Source organism: Oryx dammah, unplaced genomic scaffold (assembly GCF_014754425.2).
Source record: "Oryx dammah isolate SB20612 unplaced genomic scaffold, SCBI_Odam_1.1 HiC_scaffold_13, whole genome shotgun sequence".
NCBI classification, from domain to species: Eukaryota; Metazoa; Chordata; class Mammalia; order Artiodactyla; family Bovidae; genus Oryx; species Oryx dammah.
In genome coordinates, this window is record NW_024070197.1 from 12,114,908 (window position 1) to 12,133,853 (window position 18,946).

General features: G+C 60.5%; 2 protein-coding genes across 8 annotated transcripts; both read left to right on the plus strand.

The window, feature by feature from the left end:
• The first annotated feature begins 635 nt into the window (after positions 1-635).
• DMWD (DM1 locus, WD repeat containing) lies at positions 636-8,330 on the plus strand. Of its 2 annotated transcripts, XM_040252501.1 has the most exons (5): positions 636-1,085; positions 2,333-2,515; positions 4,538-5,806; positions 6,613-6,687; positions 7,035-8,330. In XM_040252501.1, exons 1-5 carry the CDS (start codon positions 645-647, stop codon positions 7,080-7,082), a joined length of 2,016 nt encoding a protein of 671 aa, XP_040108435.1. In that variant the 5' UTR covers positions 636-644; the 3' UTR covers positions 7,083-8,330. The 2 variants fall into 2 exon arrangements, with proteins under 2 accessions (XP_040108435.1, XP_040108436.1); XM_040252502.1 differs by lacking the exon at positions 6,613-6,687.
• A 430-nt stretch (positions 8,331-8,760) lies between these two features.
• On the plus strand, positions 8,761-18,449 carry DMPK (DM1 protein kinase). Of its 6 annotated transcripts, none has more exons than XM_040252504.1 (15): positions 8,761-9,065; positions 11,175-11,266; positions 11,528-11,611; positions 11,702-11,797; positions 12,086-12,234; positions 12,362-12,455; positions 12,774-12,980; positions 13,062-13,310; positions 14,012-14,097; positions 15,414-15,522; positions 16,276-16,433; positions 16,522-16,619; positions 16,780-16,826; positions 17,146-17,231; positions 17,563-18,057. In XM_040252504.1, exons 1-15 carry the CDS (start codon positions 8,906-8,908, stop codon positions 17,720-17,722), a joined length of 1,875 nt encoding a protein of 624 aa, XP_040108438.1. In that variant the 5' UTR covers positions 8,761-8,905; the 3' UTR covers positions 17,723-18,057. The 6 variants fall into 6 exon arrangements, with proteins under 6 accessions (XP_040108438.1, XP_040108437.1, XP_040108440.1 ...); XM_040252503.1 differs by having other exon boundaries at positions 8,775-9,065; positions 13,062-13,325; positions 17,563-18,449; XM_040252506.1 differs by having other exon boundaries at positions 8,775-9,065; positions 17,142-17,231; positions 17,563-18,443.
• Positions 18,450-18,946: the final 497 nt, after the last annotated feature.

Here is an 18,946-nt window from a genome sequence, read left to right on the forward strand (position 1 = left end):
TACTTTCAGTCTTTCCCAGCATCAGGGTCTTTTTGCTGTTAGTATTAATCAGTATTGGGTCAGATGAAGTCACTGGAGTTTTATGGAGACGTTGGAGATCAATGAAATTTGCAGGATCATCAAGGGTGGGGAGGAAGGGTTGGAGATGCTGTGGCCAGTTAGGGACTTTAAGATGTAAGTGGAAAACACTGGAGGGTGTATGTTGGGAATCTTCAGGAGACATTAGGGTCACTTGAAGTGATTTCTGTGACGTCATGGGAAGGACAAGTTGTGGACGAGGCCTCCTCTTGAGGGTACTCCCGTTGCTAGGCAAACGGTTCCCAGGGCGCCGTTGCTAGGGACTATGGCTCTTTTTATGGACACGCCCCTTTCCCTGAGGGCCCCGCCCCCACAGCCAACCACTAGACGGTCGCAGGCACGAAAGCCGCGCCCACCTTGTAGCCCCGCCTTCAGACCCAGGACCGTTACCGGAGCGACGGCTGGAGCTCGTCCCGCCTCCCTACCCTGTTGCCAATCGAAAAGGCGTTGCCCGGGCGACGACCCCACCTCTTCTGGTGCGGACCCCGGCTTCCGGCAGGGGGCCCGGCGGCGGGCGGCGGTCCGGCAGCAGCGGGGTCCGGGGCTGGGGTGGGGGGGCGCCCAAGATGGCGGCGGGCGGCGCGGAGGGCGGCTCGGGCCCCGGCGCCGCCATGGGGGATTGTGCGGAAATCAAGTCGCAGTTCCGCACCCGCGAGGGCTTCTACAAGCTGCTCCCCGGCGACGGCGCCGCCCGCAGATCGGGTCCGGCTTCCGCCCAGACCCCGGCGCCGCCCCAGCCGCCGCAGCCTCCGCCCGGCCCTGCCTCTGCCTCGGGCCCCGGCGCCGCGGGCCCCGCTCAGTCCCCTCCGCCTGCAGGCCCCGGGCCCGGGCCCGCGCTGCCTGCTGTGCGCCTAAGCCTCGTGCGTCTCGGGGAGCCCGACGGCGCCGGGGCCGGGGAGCCGCCCGCCACGCCCGCGGGGCTGGGCGCCGGGGGAGACCGCGTCTGCTTCAACTTGGGCCGCGAGCTCTATTTCTACCCGGGCTGCTGTCGCCGTGGGAGCCAACGGGTGAGCGGCTTGCATCTTGGGGCCCTGGGTGCAGGTTGAGAGGCTGGGGACCCCTGAGGTGATTCACAAGTGACAGGAGGGTACCTGAATGACAGAGGGCCCGGAGACAAGCATCCTGGATGTGATGCACACCCTAGGCGGGGAGGGTTCTCGGAGGTGATGCAGGGTTCTAAAAGGGGATTGGAGGCCCCCTGAGTGCTGACCATCCTGGAGGTGGTGGGAGGCCTTGAGATCACGTGAGATCCCCAGGTTATGCGTGGGGCTTCTGGGATGGTGACTATTGTGGAGGTGACGGAGAATCCGAGGTGGTTGTGGGGTCCTCCAGGGTTCTGGCTGGCAGGCATTTTGCAGGTGTTGGGAATTGGAGGCTCATAAGTGATACCCAGGGATATTGCATTCTGGGGTTGTCCGGGGGACTTAGGGAGCCCATAGATGAGGAGGATTCTAGAAGTGACTGGGGCTTAGAGGTAATAGGGATCGTGAAGGTGAATGGGACTCCAGAGAAAATTGGGGTTCTGAAGATTAATGACGGTGCTGGAGGAAATGAGAATCTTGGAGCTGATGGGATATGGAGGTGATATCCTCAGGTATGACAGGTGTCTCTAAAGTGTCGGTCCTAGAGGACGTGAGACCCTTGGAGTAAATGGTGGCCTCCGGAAGTGTTGGGGATCCTGAGAGCTCAGAGGTGATGAAGGCACCTAAAATTTGGGGGGACTGTGAGATTTAATGGGTTCTTGAACTGTGTGATGAGAATTCTGAGATTTAGGAACTCCAGAGTGAAGAGACTCCTGGGACATTGGGCTTTAGCATTCTGGGGATTGGGTGATCCTGAGTTTTGGTGGTCTTGGAATATTGTGGTGCTAAGACCTAGGGGAGTTGCTGAAATTATGGAGGAGGACAAGAAAGGTATAAAAGCTCAGGAACTGTGGGGACCCTGCACTGATACTGTAGGCAAGAGTCCCTGAAGTTGGGTGGGGAGGGGTGTCCAACTTGGGGAAGGAGGCACTTAGTGGTCTCATGTGGGGGCAGCAGAGGAACCTTCCTGCCTGGCGTTCTCTTCTGTTTGTGTTTTGGGTCGTCCTTCCTGTCTGTGGTTTCCCCTTCCCTCCTCATTTACCCATCCACCTACCCACTTCCCTCAGGGCTTTAGCCCTCCTTCCTCTTCGTGGTTTTTCCCCCAACCTCAACACCCTCTTCCTTCCTCTCAGTGGTAGAAGCCATTAACTCGTTTTCTCCCACCACTCAAGTCCATTGACCTCAACAAGCCAATTGACAAGCGGATCTATAAGGGCACTCAGCCCACCTGCCATGACTTCAACCAGTTCACTGCTGCCACGGAGACCATCTCCCTGCTGGTGGGCTTCTCAGCCGGTCAAGTCCAGTACCTGGATCTCATCAAGAAGGACACCAGCAAACTATTCAACGAGGAGGTGATTATGGGGCCCCATGGCTCACAACTCCTTCCTGCCCCACCCGCCCGCAGGCTGTTTGCCGTGAGACTACAGCTACCTGGGGAGCAGTGTCGGCCTGAGTGGGGGCAGGGTGAGGGAGAGACTGGGGAGGACTGACAGATACATTGAGGGGGGTGACAGCAGTTACTCTGATGACAGCCAGCGATGACGGGTGCACCTCTGGTGCCCAGGCCCTGTGCGGTGTTAGCTCTATGCTGGACACATTACTCCTGGCGTTTTCATCAACCAATAGGTTAGGATTGTGAGACCCATTTTGCAAATTAGAAAACTGAGGCTGGTCACTGGTTGGGATTTGTTTGAAGCCAGAGCCCTTGCTCTTCAAATTCTGGACTACATCATTTACTCACTGTGTGGCTTTGGGAAGGTGCCTGTTCCTGAGCCTCAGTTTTCCTCCACTGCAAAGTGGGATTCCTGTCCCTACCTCACAGGACTGTTGTAAAATCATATGTGGAGATTGCTCAGTCCTGGCATAAGGGGAAATGCCAGCAGAAAAGTTTATCTGTGTCCAGAAACTACTCTTGTCCTCTCTTTCTCCTGTGTTCAGAGAGGGTGTCCCAAATGTACAGAAAGCATGAATGGCAGAGGAAAGTGAGTTGAACAGGGAATGGATTAAAAATGGACTAGTTTATCCATTCACAAAATATTAACTGAGCATTCTCGTTCATTGCCAGACTTTGCTCTAAGCACTAGGAGTGTTATATATCAGTGAACAAAACAGAGGGCCCTCTTTGTGGAGCTTTCATCTCGCTGTCAGAGACAGATAGTTATCAACTACCTAAGTATGCTGTGTGTCAGCAAGTTGTGGATGAAAACCCAGCAGGGGAGGCGAATGGGGAGTGCTTGGTGAGGTTAGGAAGGTCTCCCTGGAAGGTGACAGGGAAATAAAGGGCCTGAAGGAGGCAGGAGAAGTTACTGGGGAGAAGGACGTTCTGCATAGAGGGAACAGCTAGCACAGATGCCCAAAGCAGGAGAGCAGAAAGGCTGGGTGGCCAGAGCAGCGTTGAGGGGGAGGGTAATAGAGAAGTTCTCAGAAACAACTCGGAAGGGAGAGGAGATGGAGGGTCTGGAAGGTCATGGACGCTTGCCACCCGGGTTCACCTGAGTTATAGAAAGCAGAAACGATTTGATTGATTTCTAAATTCTCCAGAGAATGCAGAATGGGAATCTACTTAGATACCTGGGAAAGAAGTTAATTTGTTACAGGCACTGAATGCCTAAGGGCTTTAAGACTTGGTTCTCTCTGGAGCCTTGCCTGATAAAGGCTGCCATGTGTGTTCAGAGTGGGAGAGAGTGCTAGGTTGCTGGCTTAGGTTTTAATCGCATCTCTGGCAAATGGTGTAGAGAAGAGACCTGGGCAGTGGTGGCCAGGAGGCCGGTTAGGCTATCACAAGCCTGATGAGAGCTGAGACCAGGGTGGTTGGATTCGGTGGCAGGGAGATGAGAACAGGTCCATTTCTGGGTGAATTTTGAAGCTCCAGCCCACAGGATTTCTTGCAGGTGTGGAAGAGAGTGCTGAGGACAAAAAGGAGCAGAGATGCTCAGCGGATAGGATGGGGGTTGTCATTGATGAGTCCAGGAACTACTTTCCAGGGCTCCTACCTGCGCAGCTGTGCACTGTGGGGCCAGAACAATGAACCAAATAAGCAAAGGTCCCTTCCTCAGGGGAGCTGATAGTCTGTGAATCAATTTCTTGCCTTAAGCACGACATGGTAAAGATGGTAGAGGGGGTTAGACAGAAGACATTGCCTTGGAATGCAGGACTGCCCTCCTGCCAAAGAAGGGACATTGAGAGTCTACAGCGCCCCTCACACAGCCTTTCTCCCCCTGCCTTCCTGTGCTGGTGCCTGTCCTTTTCCCTCAGCCCCTTCTCTCCCGGGAGACCCAGGCTGGGGATGATGACTTTCTGCGGGGAACCAGGCTCGGGGGGAGCTGGGCCAGGGGAGGGTGGCCTTCTCCCAACTGCGCTCTCTCCCCTGGTAGCGGCTCATCGACAAGACCAAGGTGACGTATCTGAAGTGGCTGCCCGAGTCAGAGAGCCTGTTCCTGGCGTCCCACGCCAGCGGCCACCTGTACCTGTACAACGTCGGCCACCCATGCGCCTCGGCGCCGCCGCAGTATAGCCTGCTGAAGCAGGGCGAGGGCTTTGCTGTCTACGCTGCCAAGAGCAAGGCGCCCCGCAACCCGCTGGCCAAGTGGGCGGTGGGCGAGGGGCCCCTCAACGAGTTCGCCTTCTCGCCTGACGGCCGGCACCTGGCCTGCGTCAGCCAGGATGGCTGCCTGCGCGTCTTCCACTTCGACTCCATGCTCCTGCGGGGGCTCATGAAGAGCTACTTTGGGGGTCTGCTCTGCGTGTGCTGGAGCCCCGATGGGCGCTACGTTGTGACGGGGGGCGAAGACGATCTGGTCACCGTGTGGTCCTTCGCCGAGGGCCGCGTGGTGGCCCGGGGCCACGGCCACAAGTCCTGGGTCAACGCCGTGGCCTTCGACCCCTACACCACGAGGGCGGAGGAGGCAGTGGCCGCGGGTGCTGACGGGGAGCGGAGTGGCGAGGAGGAGGAGGAGACGGAGGCCAAGAGCACAGGCTCCGGCGGGGGCGCCCCCCTGTCCCCGCTGCCCAAGGCCGGCTCCATCACCTACCGCTTCGGCTCGGCAGGCCAGGACACGCAGTTCTGCCTGTGGGACCTCACCGAAGACGTGCTCTACCCACACCCTCCCCTGGCCCGCACACGCACCCTCCCCGGCACACCTGGCACCACGCCGCCTACCGCCAGCGGCTCAAGGGGTGGCGAGCCGGGCCCTGGGCCCCTACCCCGCTCACTATCCCGCTCCAACAGCCTTCCACACCCCGCGGGCAGCGGCAAGGCGGGCGGCCCGGGCACGGCGGCAGAGCCTGGCACGCCCTTCAGCATCGGCCGCTTCGCCACGCTCACGCTGCAGGAGCGGCGGGACCGGGGGGCCGAGAAAGAGCACAAGCGCTACCACAGTCTGGGCAACATCAGCCGGGGTGGCAGTGGGGGCGGGGGCAGCGGGGACAAGCCCAGTGGTCCCGCCCCCCGAAGCCGGCTGGACCCCGCCAAGGTGCTGGGCACCGCGCTTTGCCCGCGCATCCACGAGGTGCCGCTGCTGGAGCCGCTGGTGTGCAAGAAGATCGCCCAGGAGCGGCTCACGGTCCTCCTCTTCCTGGAGGACTGCATCATCACTGCCTGCCAGGAGGGTCTCATCTGCACCTGGGCCCGGCCGGGCAAGGCGGTGAGTCTCTCCTCGCCGGCCCACCAGGACCCAGGCGGAGGCGGGCCTTGGCAGAGGGCTTCCTTAGTGCACAGCTTCCAGCCCCCTGGGGTTCGGGGAAGCCATGGAAATCTTGTCCCAGAAAAAGGCTCCCCAGGTCTTAGAGTGGCTTCTAGAACGCTTGCCAGGCAACATCAGCAGCAGGTCAGGTAGGAGAAGCCTCTGGGAGTGGTGGAGACTGGGGCCAGCTGTCTGAAGGGCAGTCAGTGGGCCCTGCATGGCCAGGTCTTACCGGAATGGTGAGATGTTTCTAACGCTGCAGGTCCAGCTCTATGGGCAAGACTAAGCCTGTGGCCCCCAGCTTCCAGCCTGGGTGTCAGACTCGTGGGATGCAAGCCCATGGCCAGAGGCGCGGGCTGTGGGGTCCAGGCTTGGGGTTCCAGCTCGCACTTTGGCGCCCTGTGTGGCCTCAAGCGAGGCATTGCCTCTTTCTATCCGTTCTCACCTGTGAGGACAGGGATGCATGAAGATGGGTGGCGGGTGGGTGTGCCCACCTCCTGGATTGGCTCTGGGGCTCAGAGAGGCCCCAGCCAGTGAAGTAGGGGCCTGGTGCTGTGTGACTTGGGAGCTGGGGTGTCAGGAGTCTCCTTGGGCTTTGGGCTCGGGAGCCAGGAGGCCAGATGGGAGGGCTGTGCCTTGGTTCCCTGGAAGAGTTTTAGAGCCGTAGGTTCCTGGATCCCTAGAACTTAAAGGATAGTCTCTGAGGCAGGGGCATCGAGATTTGGGGAAGCTGGTGAGCCCTGAAAGAGACCCCTCTATCTCCCTAGTTCACAGACGAGGAGACCGAGGCCCAGACAGGGGAAGGAAGTTGGCCCAGGTCACCCAGCAAGTCAGTGGTAGAGGTAGGACTGTCCCTAAGTCCTTCCCCACCAGAACCTCAGGTTCCCCCCCACCAGTCAGAAGGGGACCCCAGTTCCCCCCTCCTCCCTCTCCCCCACCCCTCCCCCATCCTCTCTGCTCAGGCTCAAACGAGGACTTTTAATTATTGTATAAAAGTTCCGCTTGCTGGGACTGGGAAGCTAGCCGAGATTTAAGTTCCTGAGCCCAGAGCAGCGGCCTCTCTGAGGGTGTTTGGGGTGGGTTCAAGGGCAAGGCCAGGGTAGCAGCAGCCTGGCTCCTTCCCCGTGGGACTGGTGAGAACCCCAGGTGGTCTCTAACCCTTGCCTGTCTCCCATCTCCTCTTCCCCAGGGCATCTCCTCCCAGCCAGGCAACTCCCCAAGCGGCACAGTGGTGTGAAGCCGTGGATGTCGGAGTCCCCCCACACCACACCCCCAGCCTCCTAGTGTAACCCTTCCCGCTGAACTCACAGATCAACGTATTAACAAGACTAACCGTGACAGATGGACTGCTCCGGTCCCTCGCCCTGCACAGATTTGGGGGTAGATGGTCCCTCAGACTGGCCCAGACACTGGGGGGATGTAGTGGCCTGTGTGGCCTCCACCTTGTCCCCACCCACTGCCAAGTACAATGGCCCCTTCCTCCGAGACATCAGTGTTAGCCTCCCTGTCCCCAGCATGTGACTGGTCACTCCTGGGGGAGAAACCGCCCCCCACAAGAGCCCCAGCTCTGCAGTGTGCCCCTCTGTCCTGTGCACAGGGCAGGGGGCGGCCCACCCCTCCCCTGGCCCCAGCCTTGCCCTTGCTGTTCCTTGTGCTTTTGAAGAGTGTTAAATTATGGAAGCCCCTTGGGGGCCCTCCCTGTCCCCTGGGACCTCTTATTTATACTAAAGTTCCCTGTTTTCACCACGTCTCTGTTCCCTTCCACAGAGGTGTGGAGAGAGTGTGTGTGTGTTCAGTGCAGCCCTAGAATCAGCCCACTTTATGCAGAGCAAGAGCTAGGCCCAGTCTCCCCCAAACCCCCTTTCAATGGCAGGAAAAAGACTGGAGGAGGGCGGTGCCAGGGACATAGTGCTGATGGGTCAGTTTCTGGCCGGCCGGGGGCAGGGCCCTTCAGATGGGGAGGATCCCTCACACCCTCCCCCCAAACTCGCAGAGGGAAGGGAGCTGCCAGGACCCCTTCAAGGTCTTCAATGGGTGTTTTTAAAGTTGCCTTTTCAAAGTGTCCAAAGCAGAAGTGACAGGGGTCCCCAGGGAGCCACTGAGGTCCCCCGAGTGGCCAGCACAAGCCTTGGGCTGCTGGCTCAGCCAGGGGGCCCGGCACCCAGGGCCGCCCAGAGACCACAGTTTCCTCCGGGAGGACTGTCCGCCCTGGAAAGAACAACGACAATCCCTCCTGGCGGCTCTCTGGAGCCACACGGAGTAGTGTCTTCCCGCTCCGCCCTTCACCCCCCGAAATGTTTCTGTTTCTAATCCTAGCCTGGGCAGGAATGTGGTTGTGCAGCCAGGGTCCAGGGAGCTATTTTGGGGGCCCCTTTGGCTCCCCCGGCTTTGGCCAGTGGGTCACCCCTGGTCCTGGCTGCTGAGGGCCTCCGTTCCCATTTCTCTCACCGCCCCTTCCCCACCTCCTGCCAAAAAAAAAAAAAAAGGCAGTGTAAAACAGAGGGCCTGAGGGCTAAATTTAAACCGTCCCAAAGTCTGAATCCTTGGCTGAGTCACCCACAAAGCTGCCCTGGCCTCCCGCCGCCCCCTTCCCAGGCCTCACCCCTTTTTCTCCCCTCCCAGCTCCACAGCTTGGGAGGGGTGTTGCCAGATCACTCTGAACCTCAATTGGTCCCCTCCGGGGAATGGGAGGGCTCATCTCTGGCATCGGTCACACCTGTGCCAGGCCTTTTCGGTGGGGGGTGGGGAGAGTTTGAGGGTTGAGATTCACCACCCCCCACCTCACGCTGAGGCTTTCTGAGGGGCCCGGGGAGGCGGGAGTGGGGGGGCCCTGGCTTGTGAGGGGTTAAGGCCAGGAGGCTGGAGGGGGCCGGCCCGAGGGGTGGGGAGAAAGGGAGGAGGCCCTCGCAGCCAGCAGAGAGAAGTGGCCAGAGAGGCCCAGGGGACAGCCGGGGACAGGCAGACATGCGGCTGGGGCCCCCGCAGGGCCCTGCAGGCCCCGTGACGGGAGGACCCTGAGCCCCGGGCCCGGGGAGGGGGCCATGGTGCTGCCTGCCCGACATGTCAGCCGAGGTGCGGCTGAGGCAGCTCCAGCAGCTGGTGCTGGACCCCGGCTTCCTGGGGCTGGAGCCCCTGCTCGACCTTCTCCTGGGCGTCCACCAGGAGCTGGGCGCCTCCGACCTGGCCCAGGACAAGTATGTGGCCGACTTCTTGGAGTGGGGTGAGTACCCACCTTTCTGCAGGGGCTCCCCCCCAACCCCCACCCCTGGCCCAGGTTTGGGGATGGGGGCAGGGCAGAGGGAGGAGGTGGGTCTGGGCTGGTTGCTGGGGGCAGGATGGACATGGGGTGAGCCTCCCATTCAGGAGCCCAGTACTTGGGGCGATGTGTGCCTTCCCCTGTGCTCCATTGAGCAGGGCAGAGCAGGGTCAGCAGAGGTCCGGGTAGCCATGACTCAGAACCAAGACTTGGGAGCCGTGGTCAGCTGGGCTGGGCGCTGCCTTTTGTGGTCCCCCCTGTACCCCCTCCCCGAGTCTAGGCCTAGGGACCTGCTGGGGAGCCCTGTCTCCTGGGGAATTCCCCACCACCACCACCACTAAAATGGGCTCCATGGCCCTCCACCCTGCCAGAGTGCAGGGGGAGCGGGAGAGAGAACAGGGCAGCTGCCAGGGGTGCGGCCGATGGGCAGGTGTTCGGCGCCAGCCTCTGCAGCTGCCCCAACAGGTGCCCAGGCCCTGGGAGGGCGCGGTGACTCAGGCCCCAGGGAGAACCAGCTCTGCAGACAGGCATCACCCAGCACCCCCTGGTTGGAGGAGGAACAACCAGGGTTCTTCTGGGAGGGCCCACTTTCTCTGCAGGTTCCATGCTGCATGCCCCCCCCCCCCAACCACAAAGTCCCTTCTGGCTGAGTGTTCCCCTGGAGACAGGTCCACAGGGAAGATGGTTTAGCCTCAGCCTCCTGCTTGTCTGCCCTCAGCCCTTCCTGGCCGGGGCTCTGGGGCACTCAGGTTTCTGTCTGTCTGACATCTGCCATTCTGGCCCTCAGTAGCCTGCTCCGGGCCCTGGGGCCCTGAGTGTCCCTGTCCCCGTCTCTGTGTCCTCTCTCTCTGCCTTCTGCTCCCGTCTCTTTTTGACCCAGGCCCTGCTTCTCTCCTTCCAATTTTGCAGACAGGAAGGTGGAGGCCAAGTGCTTGACCATTCGGCCTCTGGGAGAACCTCCGCAGCCCTTAGTAGCTGTCTCAGCCCCTTTTTGCTGCAGGGTAAACTGAGGCCTGAGGCGGGGACAGGAATCCGCACTCCTGTAAGGAGCGCTCCTTTTGTGGCCCGGGCAGCATCCTGCGGCCCCTCCCCTGCCAGGCTGCGGGGGCGGGGGAGGGGGCCTGGGTTCCCGCTGCCTTAAAAGGGCTCAATGTCTTGGCTCTCTCCACCCTCCCCCATCCTGGGCCCTGGCTGCTGCTTCCCGGCCGGCCCACTCTCCCCGAACCCCAAACCCTCTCCGTAATCCACAGTATCTTATCCTTAGCTGTACCCATCTCCCTCTCCCTCCTGCCTCGGTGGAGGCTCCCAGCTTCTTCCAGGCCTCCCTGTCCCCCTGCCTCTGAGTCTCCTGCCTCCACCCTCTGCCCTCTCTCTCCCAAACTGCCCTCTGCCACACTGCTGGCTCTAGGACCTTGGGCAGAGGACTTCACCTGTCTTGGGTCTTGGTTCCCCCTCTGTAGATAAGCAGTGATAGTAAAACCTCCTCCTGGAGTTGAGAAAACAGCACGCATTTGACCGCGTCTGCACCACTGATGCCCAGGCTGTAGATCCACGCTGGCTTCGTCTCCCTCTCCTGTTCCTTCTCCTGGCCCCAACCCTAAACTCGGGATTTCCCAAAGTGTGGGCCACAAGCCACCTGTATCTGAGCCTAAGGTGCTGGATTAAATTGCAGGCTCTGGGCCATAATGCAAGACAGACTGAATGAGAGAGTGCCCTGGGGGTGGGCCAGGTCACTGGGAGTAGGGACTGACGCCCCAGGAGCTCTGTGAACTGAGCCTGTTTCTTCTCTCTCTGTTCATGACAGACTCCTTTGAGCAGACTTGTTACCTCAACCCGTTAATCCTGCACCCCGGAGAGCCCTCTGGCCTAACGTTCTGTCCCAGAAAGGGGTTCGCAGACATCACACCTCTCTCCATAGGAGGGCAGTTTAGGGCCCCCCAGACCTCACAAAACGTTTATGTGAAGACGGAGGCAGACAGCCCTAAGGGGAGAGGCAAGGACAGGGGACCGAGGGCGGGACTGCCTCGTCTCCAGTGTCAGTCCCTGTGATTCTGGTTCCCTCCACGCCTCCAGTGGAGCCCATCGCGGCGAGGCTTAAGGAGGTCCGACTGCAGAGGGATGACTTCGAGATTTTGAAGGTGATCGGACGCGGGGCGTTCAGCGAGGTGAGCCTGGAGCAGCCGAGGCAGCTCAATGGGGCTGGAACCTGCCTTTTCCTACAGTGGGCGGGGGACGTAGGAGTTCCGAGACGGGCCTGAGAAAGTGATGAATGACTGAGTTTAGAGCCTAAGGCGGGGCTTGAGGCCAATGGGCGTGGCTTGTGGGGGCGGGGCCATATCTGGGCCGGGTTACGGGCGGAGTCCTATCCCCGGCCGTCCGGGAGTCTGCCGTCCACCTCCGCCCCGTTACCCTGTTTGGGCCTTCAGGTGGCGGTGGTGAAGATGAAACAGACGGGCCAGGTGTACGCTATGAAGATCATGAATAAGTGGGACATGCTGAAGAGAGGCGAGGTGAGGGCCGGGCTGGGTGGGTAGGGTACTGAGGATCCCCCCTTGCGTCGCCCCCTTCCCCCGCCCGCTTCAGCTACGGGTGTCCCGCAGGTGTCGTGCTTCCGCGAAGAGAGGGACGTGTTGGTGAACGGGGACCAGCGCTGGATCACGCAGCTGCACTTCGCCTTCCAGGACGAGAACTACCTGGTGAGCCCCAGGCCGGGCGACTGTGGGCTCCATACTCTGGACATCAGGGAAGGTCTTTGGGTTCTTTCTCCCTGACTCTCTTGGTGGGGAGTGAATTTCTGTCTAGTGACATCCTGGAGGAACGCGGATTGGGGGTGGGGGGTGTCTGTTTTGGCCTGGGAAATCTCTTGTGGCTGCGCCTGCGGGGTCTCTGCCCAGGGATGGGGCGTCTCTGGGAGTCTTTGTCCTGGGATGTCAGAGATCGGTGCCCAGTCGAGATACCGACCCCCATAACACGCCCCCTCCCAGTACCTTGTCATGGAGTACTACGTGGGCGGGGACCTGCTAACGCTGCTGAGCAAGTTTGGGGAGAGGATCCCGGCCGAGATGGCGCGCTTCTACCTGGCCGAGATTGTCATGGCCATAGACTCGGTGCACCGGCTGGGCTACGTGCACAGGTGGGCGCTGCCGGGGCCCAGGGGCGCGGGAATCGGAGAGCTGTGACCCTTAAGAGGGCGGGGCCTGGTGAGACAACGGGAGAGAGGCTCGCGTATCCTCCTCCCCTTCCTTCTTCCCTCCGCGCAGGGACATCAAGCCGGACAACATCCTGCTGGACCGCTGCGGCCACATCCGCCTGGCCGACTTCGGCTCCTGCCTCAAGTTGCGGGCGGATGGAACGGTGAGCCGTGCGTCGGTCCTGGGGCAGCTCCGGCGACCAATAAGGGGTGGGGTCGCGGTGGAGGACGGAACCAGAGGTGCAGGGTGTGGGGCGGGCCTGAGGTGTGCAGGCCGAGCCAGCGTGAGGGCAGGACCAGATATGGAGGGGAAAGAGGAGACCCAGGACTAAGCCTGCTTGTGGGGGCTCCGTGTTAGAACAGGCAGAAGGAGGGACTAAGCTGCAGGGTCGAGGTTAGGAGGAGGCGGAGTCAGAGATAGGAGGAGGCGGAGTCAGATAGGAGGGGCGGGGCCAAGCTCAGCTGTGGTCCTCTTGGCTCAGGTGCGATCGCTGGTGGCTGTGGGCACCCCGGACTACTTGTCTCCCGAGATCCTGCAGGCGGTGGGCGGTGGGCCGGGGACTGGCAGCTACGGGCCCGAGTGTGACTGGTGGGCGCTGGGCGTGTTCGCCTATGAAATGTTCTACGGGCAGACGCCCTTCTACGCCGACTCCACCGCCGAGACCTATGGCAAGATCGTGCACTACAGGGTGAGCACTGCCCGGGGAGCCCGTGACCTCTCCGCGAAGGCTCCCAGGTAACAGCCCCTCTTCCCCGCCCCTTCCGAGCAGGAGCACCTCTCTCTCCCGCTGGCCGACACGGGAGTCCCAGAGGAGGCGCGAGACCTCATCCAGCAGCTGCTGTGTCCTCCGGAGGTGCGCCTGGGCCGGAACGGAGCAGGGGATTTCCGGAAGCATCCTTTCTTCTTTGGCCTTGAATGGGACAGCCTCCGAGACAGCGTTCCCCCTTTCACGCCAGATTTCGAGGGTGCCACGGACACGTGCAACTTCGATATGGTGGAGGACGGGCTCACTGCCATGGTGAGCGGGGGCGGGGTAGGTACCTGCGACCCCAGCTCTGCAGAAGGTACCCCTCATACCTCCGCCATAACACTGAGGTTAGGAGAGTACCCTCTTCTTGGGGTCCTGAAATCACTGCTTCCCCAGAACCCCTGCTCTGGGGGGGCTGAGTACTGGGAAGCCAGCAGTGACCCAGACTCACAGTCCAGTGGGAGACCCAGACTTGTCCCTGACAGTGACGCCCCAGAGAGATTAGGGCTGTGACAGGCGGGGAGGTGCAGGGGGCACGCCTCCTGATGCAGCATGAAAGGTCCTGGAGGGCTTCCTGGAGGAGGGGGCTACGTGACCTGCAAGGATGAGAGGTGAGAAAGTACCATACCATAGAGGAACCTTCCTCCCTTCCTTAGGCCTTCTCTCCCTCAGCTGTTGGTACAAGCTCCCCCAGGCTTGCTCTGTCTGACTGCCCTTGTGCTGGGCACTGCTGAGGACACTCATGGACCAGGTCCCTGCCCTCCTCTCCTTACAGTCAGGAGAAGATATACCTTTACTGTGGCAAGTGCCCTGAAGCAAGCAGCAGGATGTAATAAAATGACGTGGAGTCCACTTTAGACAGACCCAGGGCTGGGGCGGGGGTGGGGGGAACTTAAGCCAACACTGGGAACAGGTGAGGGGCCAGCCCTGACAGCTGCTGCTCACCTCACATCTGTGTTTCTCTCGCCTAGGAGACGCTGTCAGACATGCAGGAAGGCATGCCGCTGGGCGTCCACCTGCCTTTTGTGGGCTACTCCTACTCCTGCATGGCCCTCAGGTAAGCATGGCCCCTTTGCAGCCGGAGAGGAGTGGATGGGGGGGAGAGGAGTGGATGGGGGGGAGCGGAAAGGCCCCCCCAAGAGGCCCTGGGGGGCTACTCCAGGTTATCACATGGCGCCCAGGAGACTTGCAGGGTCAGTCTTGGAACCTTATCATCTTGGGAAGTAAGGACTTTTAGGAGTCCAGAGTTGCAACCTTAAATTCTGAGACCATGAAAACTCTGAAATTTAGATTCAGTTGTAAAACCTGAGTCACAGACTTGGCCTTGCAGAATCTTCTCACTTTCCACTTTTCCATGTCTAGTGTACAGTCATGGGACCTCACAGTCTTAGAAAATAAGGAGTTTAGAATTGTTAAGTCAGTTTTAAAAGAACACAGACTCATTGAATTACATAACCACAAAGTCTTTTTAAAACATTGATTCTGCAAATAATATATTTGCCTATCACAAGTATATCAGAAAATACGAAGCCCGCCAGCAGCGGCGGTTCCTGGCTCACACACGCACACCTCCTTAACAACTGTGGGAACATGCTGTATTCTAACCCGTTCTGTTATTGGACAATGTACTGCAAATGCCATTTCTTATCACAAACAAACTACCACACAATCCTGACCTGCTGGGGAGTGCTCTCTCCACTGGACCGGCAGGACTTAGTCAACCAGCCTCTCTGTCCTGACCTAAGCTGGATGGACAGCCATAAATTGGTCTTGGCAAAGGTCTTTATCCTTGTCCAGGGTCATTGGGTCCTTGAGGCCCAGTTCTGTAAGAGGGACTGCTGGGTTGGAGGGAACATCACTTTTATTGCAATTTCATATTCCTTGGGAGGATCTGTCTTCCTCCCAGCACCTGGGTCTGAGAGGGTAGGCTGCTCTCTACTGTCAGTCTTGGGATCCCACACCCAATCTGAAGACAACCTCTTTGGAGGTTGCCAGAGCTGGGCAGTGTGCCCCTCACTTCCATAGTCCCTAAGGAGAGGGGCCTGAGAAGGGGACATGGAGACAGAGGGGAAGGGAAGATCTTAGAACATGGGTGTCTTGACTCCAGGTTCCCAGCTCAGCTTCCAGGGGCCTGAGGCCATGCCAGGGGCTGGCCTTTTCCTAACAAGAGGAGGACCTGTTCCCCTCCCCTCACCCCAGGCTGGCAATTTGTCCCCTTCACTCTGCCTCTCTCCTTCCTTAAACCTCGGAGACTTCAGGTCTGGCTGCCCCAGGGCACAGGCTAGGGTGTCCTGGCTCTAAACCCAGGGGATTAGCAGCCTCTGGGGTGAGGCCAGTTCATCCTCCCACCCCTCGGCCACCTCCTCTCCCCAGGGATGATGAGATCCTGGGCTCCACGCCCATGGAACTGGAGGCCGAGCCATTGCCTGAGCCATTGCAAGAGCCCAGCCTGGAACCCACAGTGCCCCCACCAGAGGAAACGGTGAGTCCCTGGAGGAGAGTCAGTGAGGGACGAGAAGGGGAGGCCTTCAGGGATACCGTGTGCCATGGAGTGCTGGACCTCCTGGGAACTTCCTCCATAGAAAGGGATGGAAGACCAAGTAGAGACAAGGCTACTTCGGTCAGACGTGACCCTCACAAATAAATTAGAACAGGTCACTTAGTTCTAATTTCTAACGCATGGAGGGGGACTCTCAAGGGAGGGGAAGCCTCGGAGAAGGAGGAGGACCACCCATAGGAGGAAAAGCAAAGAGAACCTTAAGAATAAGGGCTCTGATGTGGGAACCAGCTGATTTGCTCTTAAATGTGAAAGGAGGGTAGTACGGCTGCACTGTTCCAGGAGAAAGGACCGTGAAGAATGAGGAGTGCGGTGGCTGAGGCCAGCCCAGGCACACCAGACAGGGCCTTTCAGTGTGGTGTGCCTCCTCCTGAGGGCTCTGAGGGGCTGGAGAAAATCTGAGCAGAGGAGGGACCTGGTCAAGTTGAGCAGTGTTATAGGAACATCCCTTTGGTTTTGGTGTGGATGGTGGATGGGAGGAGACCAGAGTAAAGGCTGGAGATGAGTAGGACTGGGCTGGCATTAGCCCTCCAAAGGAGGTTGTCTGGATCATTGTGGAGCTGTGGAGATTCCAGAAGGATCTAGGGGGTGCAGGAATAGAGGTCGAGGGAGGATCCCAGTCCTGCCTTGAATGCTCCCCAGGCCTCAGGCCATCCTAAGCCCCGTTTCCATACCCAGGCTGAAGCGGCAGTTCTGGAGACCATTCCGGAGACGGTGGCAGAGCCGGAGGTGACGCTGCGGGAGCTCCAGGAGGCCCTGGAGGAGGAGGTGCTGACCCGGCAGAGCCTGAGCCAGGAGCTAGCGGCCATCCATAAGGCCAACCAGAACTTCGCCAGGTCGGGGTCGGGGCCCGGGGGCAGTCACCACCTTTAGCAGCCTCTCAAGTCTGAGCCTCAAGGGCTCACGGTCCTCACCTCCCCGCAGTCAACTCCGCGAGGCCCAGGCTCGGAACCGCGACCTGGAGGCGCATGTCCGGCAGCTGCAGGAGAGGATGGAGTTGCTTCAGGCCGGGGGAGCTGCAGGCGAGTCCCTCACCTGCCCCCTTCCCTGAGGTGCCCGGGGGAGGTGGGCCCACTGCAGGTGTACACACCTGGGGGAGGGCGAGGGGCCAGGCTGGGGCACGCCGCGCCACCGCCCTCCTCGTCCCTCCACGCGCCCTACGCCTCTCTCTTCTCCTTCCAGCTGTCACGGGGGTCCCCAGTCCCCGGGCTACGGATCCACCTTCCCATGTAAGACCCCTCTTTTTCCCCTGCAACAAGCCTGCTGCCCCTCTTTGCTGGCCCTGTCTCTGTCACCCCGTACCCCCGTCCAGATTTAGGGCTCCCCTCTCTCTGTGGTTGCAGTCAGTAGATATTCTCCATTCACCCCACATCGACCAGATCTCCCTCGTTTAGGCTTTTCACCATATCCCCATTCGGGATATCGCATTCATCTCCCTAGATAAGCTCTCCGACCTCGACTCCCCTCGCTGTCTCTCGCCCCACGCCGAGGGCGGCCGGGCCGAGCTGGGCTCAGATCGGGTCACCTGTCCCTTCTCTCTCCAGCTAGATGGCCCCCCGGCCGTGGCTCTGGGCCAATGCCCGCTGGTGGGGCCAGGCCCCATGCACCGCCGCCACCTGCTGCTCCCTGCCAGGGTACGTCCGGCTGCTCACGCCCGCCCGCCGCGCGCCCCCAGCTCCACGTACCCGAAGTCGCCTCTGCTTAGCAGCGCCTCTGCGGGGCTGGGCCAGTGGTGGGGAGGGAGGATTCTCGGGCAGCCAATCAACACAGGTCTCTAGGAAGCAGCCAATGATGAGTTCGGCCAAGACTTAGGTTTGCGAGCCGGCCAACCAGAGCTACCCGCCCTGTTGGGGGAGGGGGGGGCGGGTGCCAGGGTTGTGGACCCTCAGGCGTAGGCGGGGCAAGTCCCGGGAGCCAATCAGAGGCTCGTGTCGCTGGGTGCTGACCCTCGCTCTCTCCCTGCAGGTCCCTAGGCCTGACCTATCGGAGGCGCGTTCCTTGCTCCTGTTCGCCGCTGCTCTGGCTGTTGCCGCCGCCCTGGGCTGCATTGGGTTGGTGGCCTGCGCCGGCCATCTCGCCGCAGTCTGACCCCGCCCGGGAGCCGCCTTCTCCGCCTGAACCCTAGAACCCGAGCCTGTCCTACACTCGGGCTCCGCTGGAGGGTTGGGTGACCGGGGCCCAGAAGCCCCTCCCATCGCCTCCCAGTTCACAACACTCCAAGTGTGGGTCTCCGCCCCAGCTTCAGCCCCGTGATCCGGGCCCGCCCCCTGGCGGCCGGGGAGGGAGGAGCCGGGGCAGCAGCTCCAGGGAGGCTTGTAGCGGGGAATGCTGCTGCTGCTGCTGCTGCTGCTGTGGGTATCGCAGACCTCTTCCGCCTACCTAGCCCCGATCTGGATGGGCAAGCTGCGACCTAGAGAAGGCAGCAGGGCCAGGGCTCATCTGTTTCTCACCCTCCAGGCACCCCCACCCACATCGGCTCGCAAACCACAAATCCTCCTTGTGCATGAGGCCCCGCCCCCTCAGGAAGGCTCTCTTTCCGCAGCGAAAGTCTAGCGCGAGCTCCGCCTGCTTTGTTGGGAATCTTTGTTTCTGACAGCCCCGCTTTTTCCGGGATTCTCTCGCCCTCTTCTCACGTGCGCTGCTCTCGGAGCCCGCCGGCTCCGTCCGCCTCGGCAGTTTGGTTATTTATTGACCTTTCCTCTGACCCGCTGACAGGCTCCAGGACCCCAGCACCCTAATCCACGTTTTGGATGCACTGAGACCCCGACATTCCTCGATATTTATTGTCTTTCCCCACCTAGGACCCCCACCCCCGATCCTCGCGAATAAAAGGCCCTTCCGTCTGCCCCAAATTCTGAAATTCCTTGGGGTCTGCAGCTTGAGTCGAGGGCAAGAGGCTGCTCAGCGGGCCAATCGGAAGGCGAGCGGAGGCGGCCAATGGCCTGGCAGGAAGCTAGCGGGAGGCGAAGCAGACGAATCGGGTGGGGGTAGGGCTGAGGGGCGTGGCCTAGGCACCCGGCCAATAGGAGAAGACGAGCGGGCCCCTCGGAGGCACCGCCCATTGTCCAGCTGTGACCCAGCTGTGCCATTCGACAGCGTGAAGAGGCGGGCTGGACTGGCAGCTCTCGCAGCCGTCCTCGTACCACTGCGCCTGCGCGGGCCACGCTCATCCGTTTCTGAGACTTAGGCTCGAGAAAAGTTGCTGCAAACTTTCCAGCCCGTTTCCCCCGCCCCTTCTCCCAACCAGACCCGCCCCCCTGCGGAGCCGGGAATTCCGAGGGGTGGAGCGTGGGCCGAGATGGGGAGTGAGGGGGGCCTTCGGAGGACCCTGGAGACGGCGGCGTGCAGA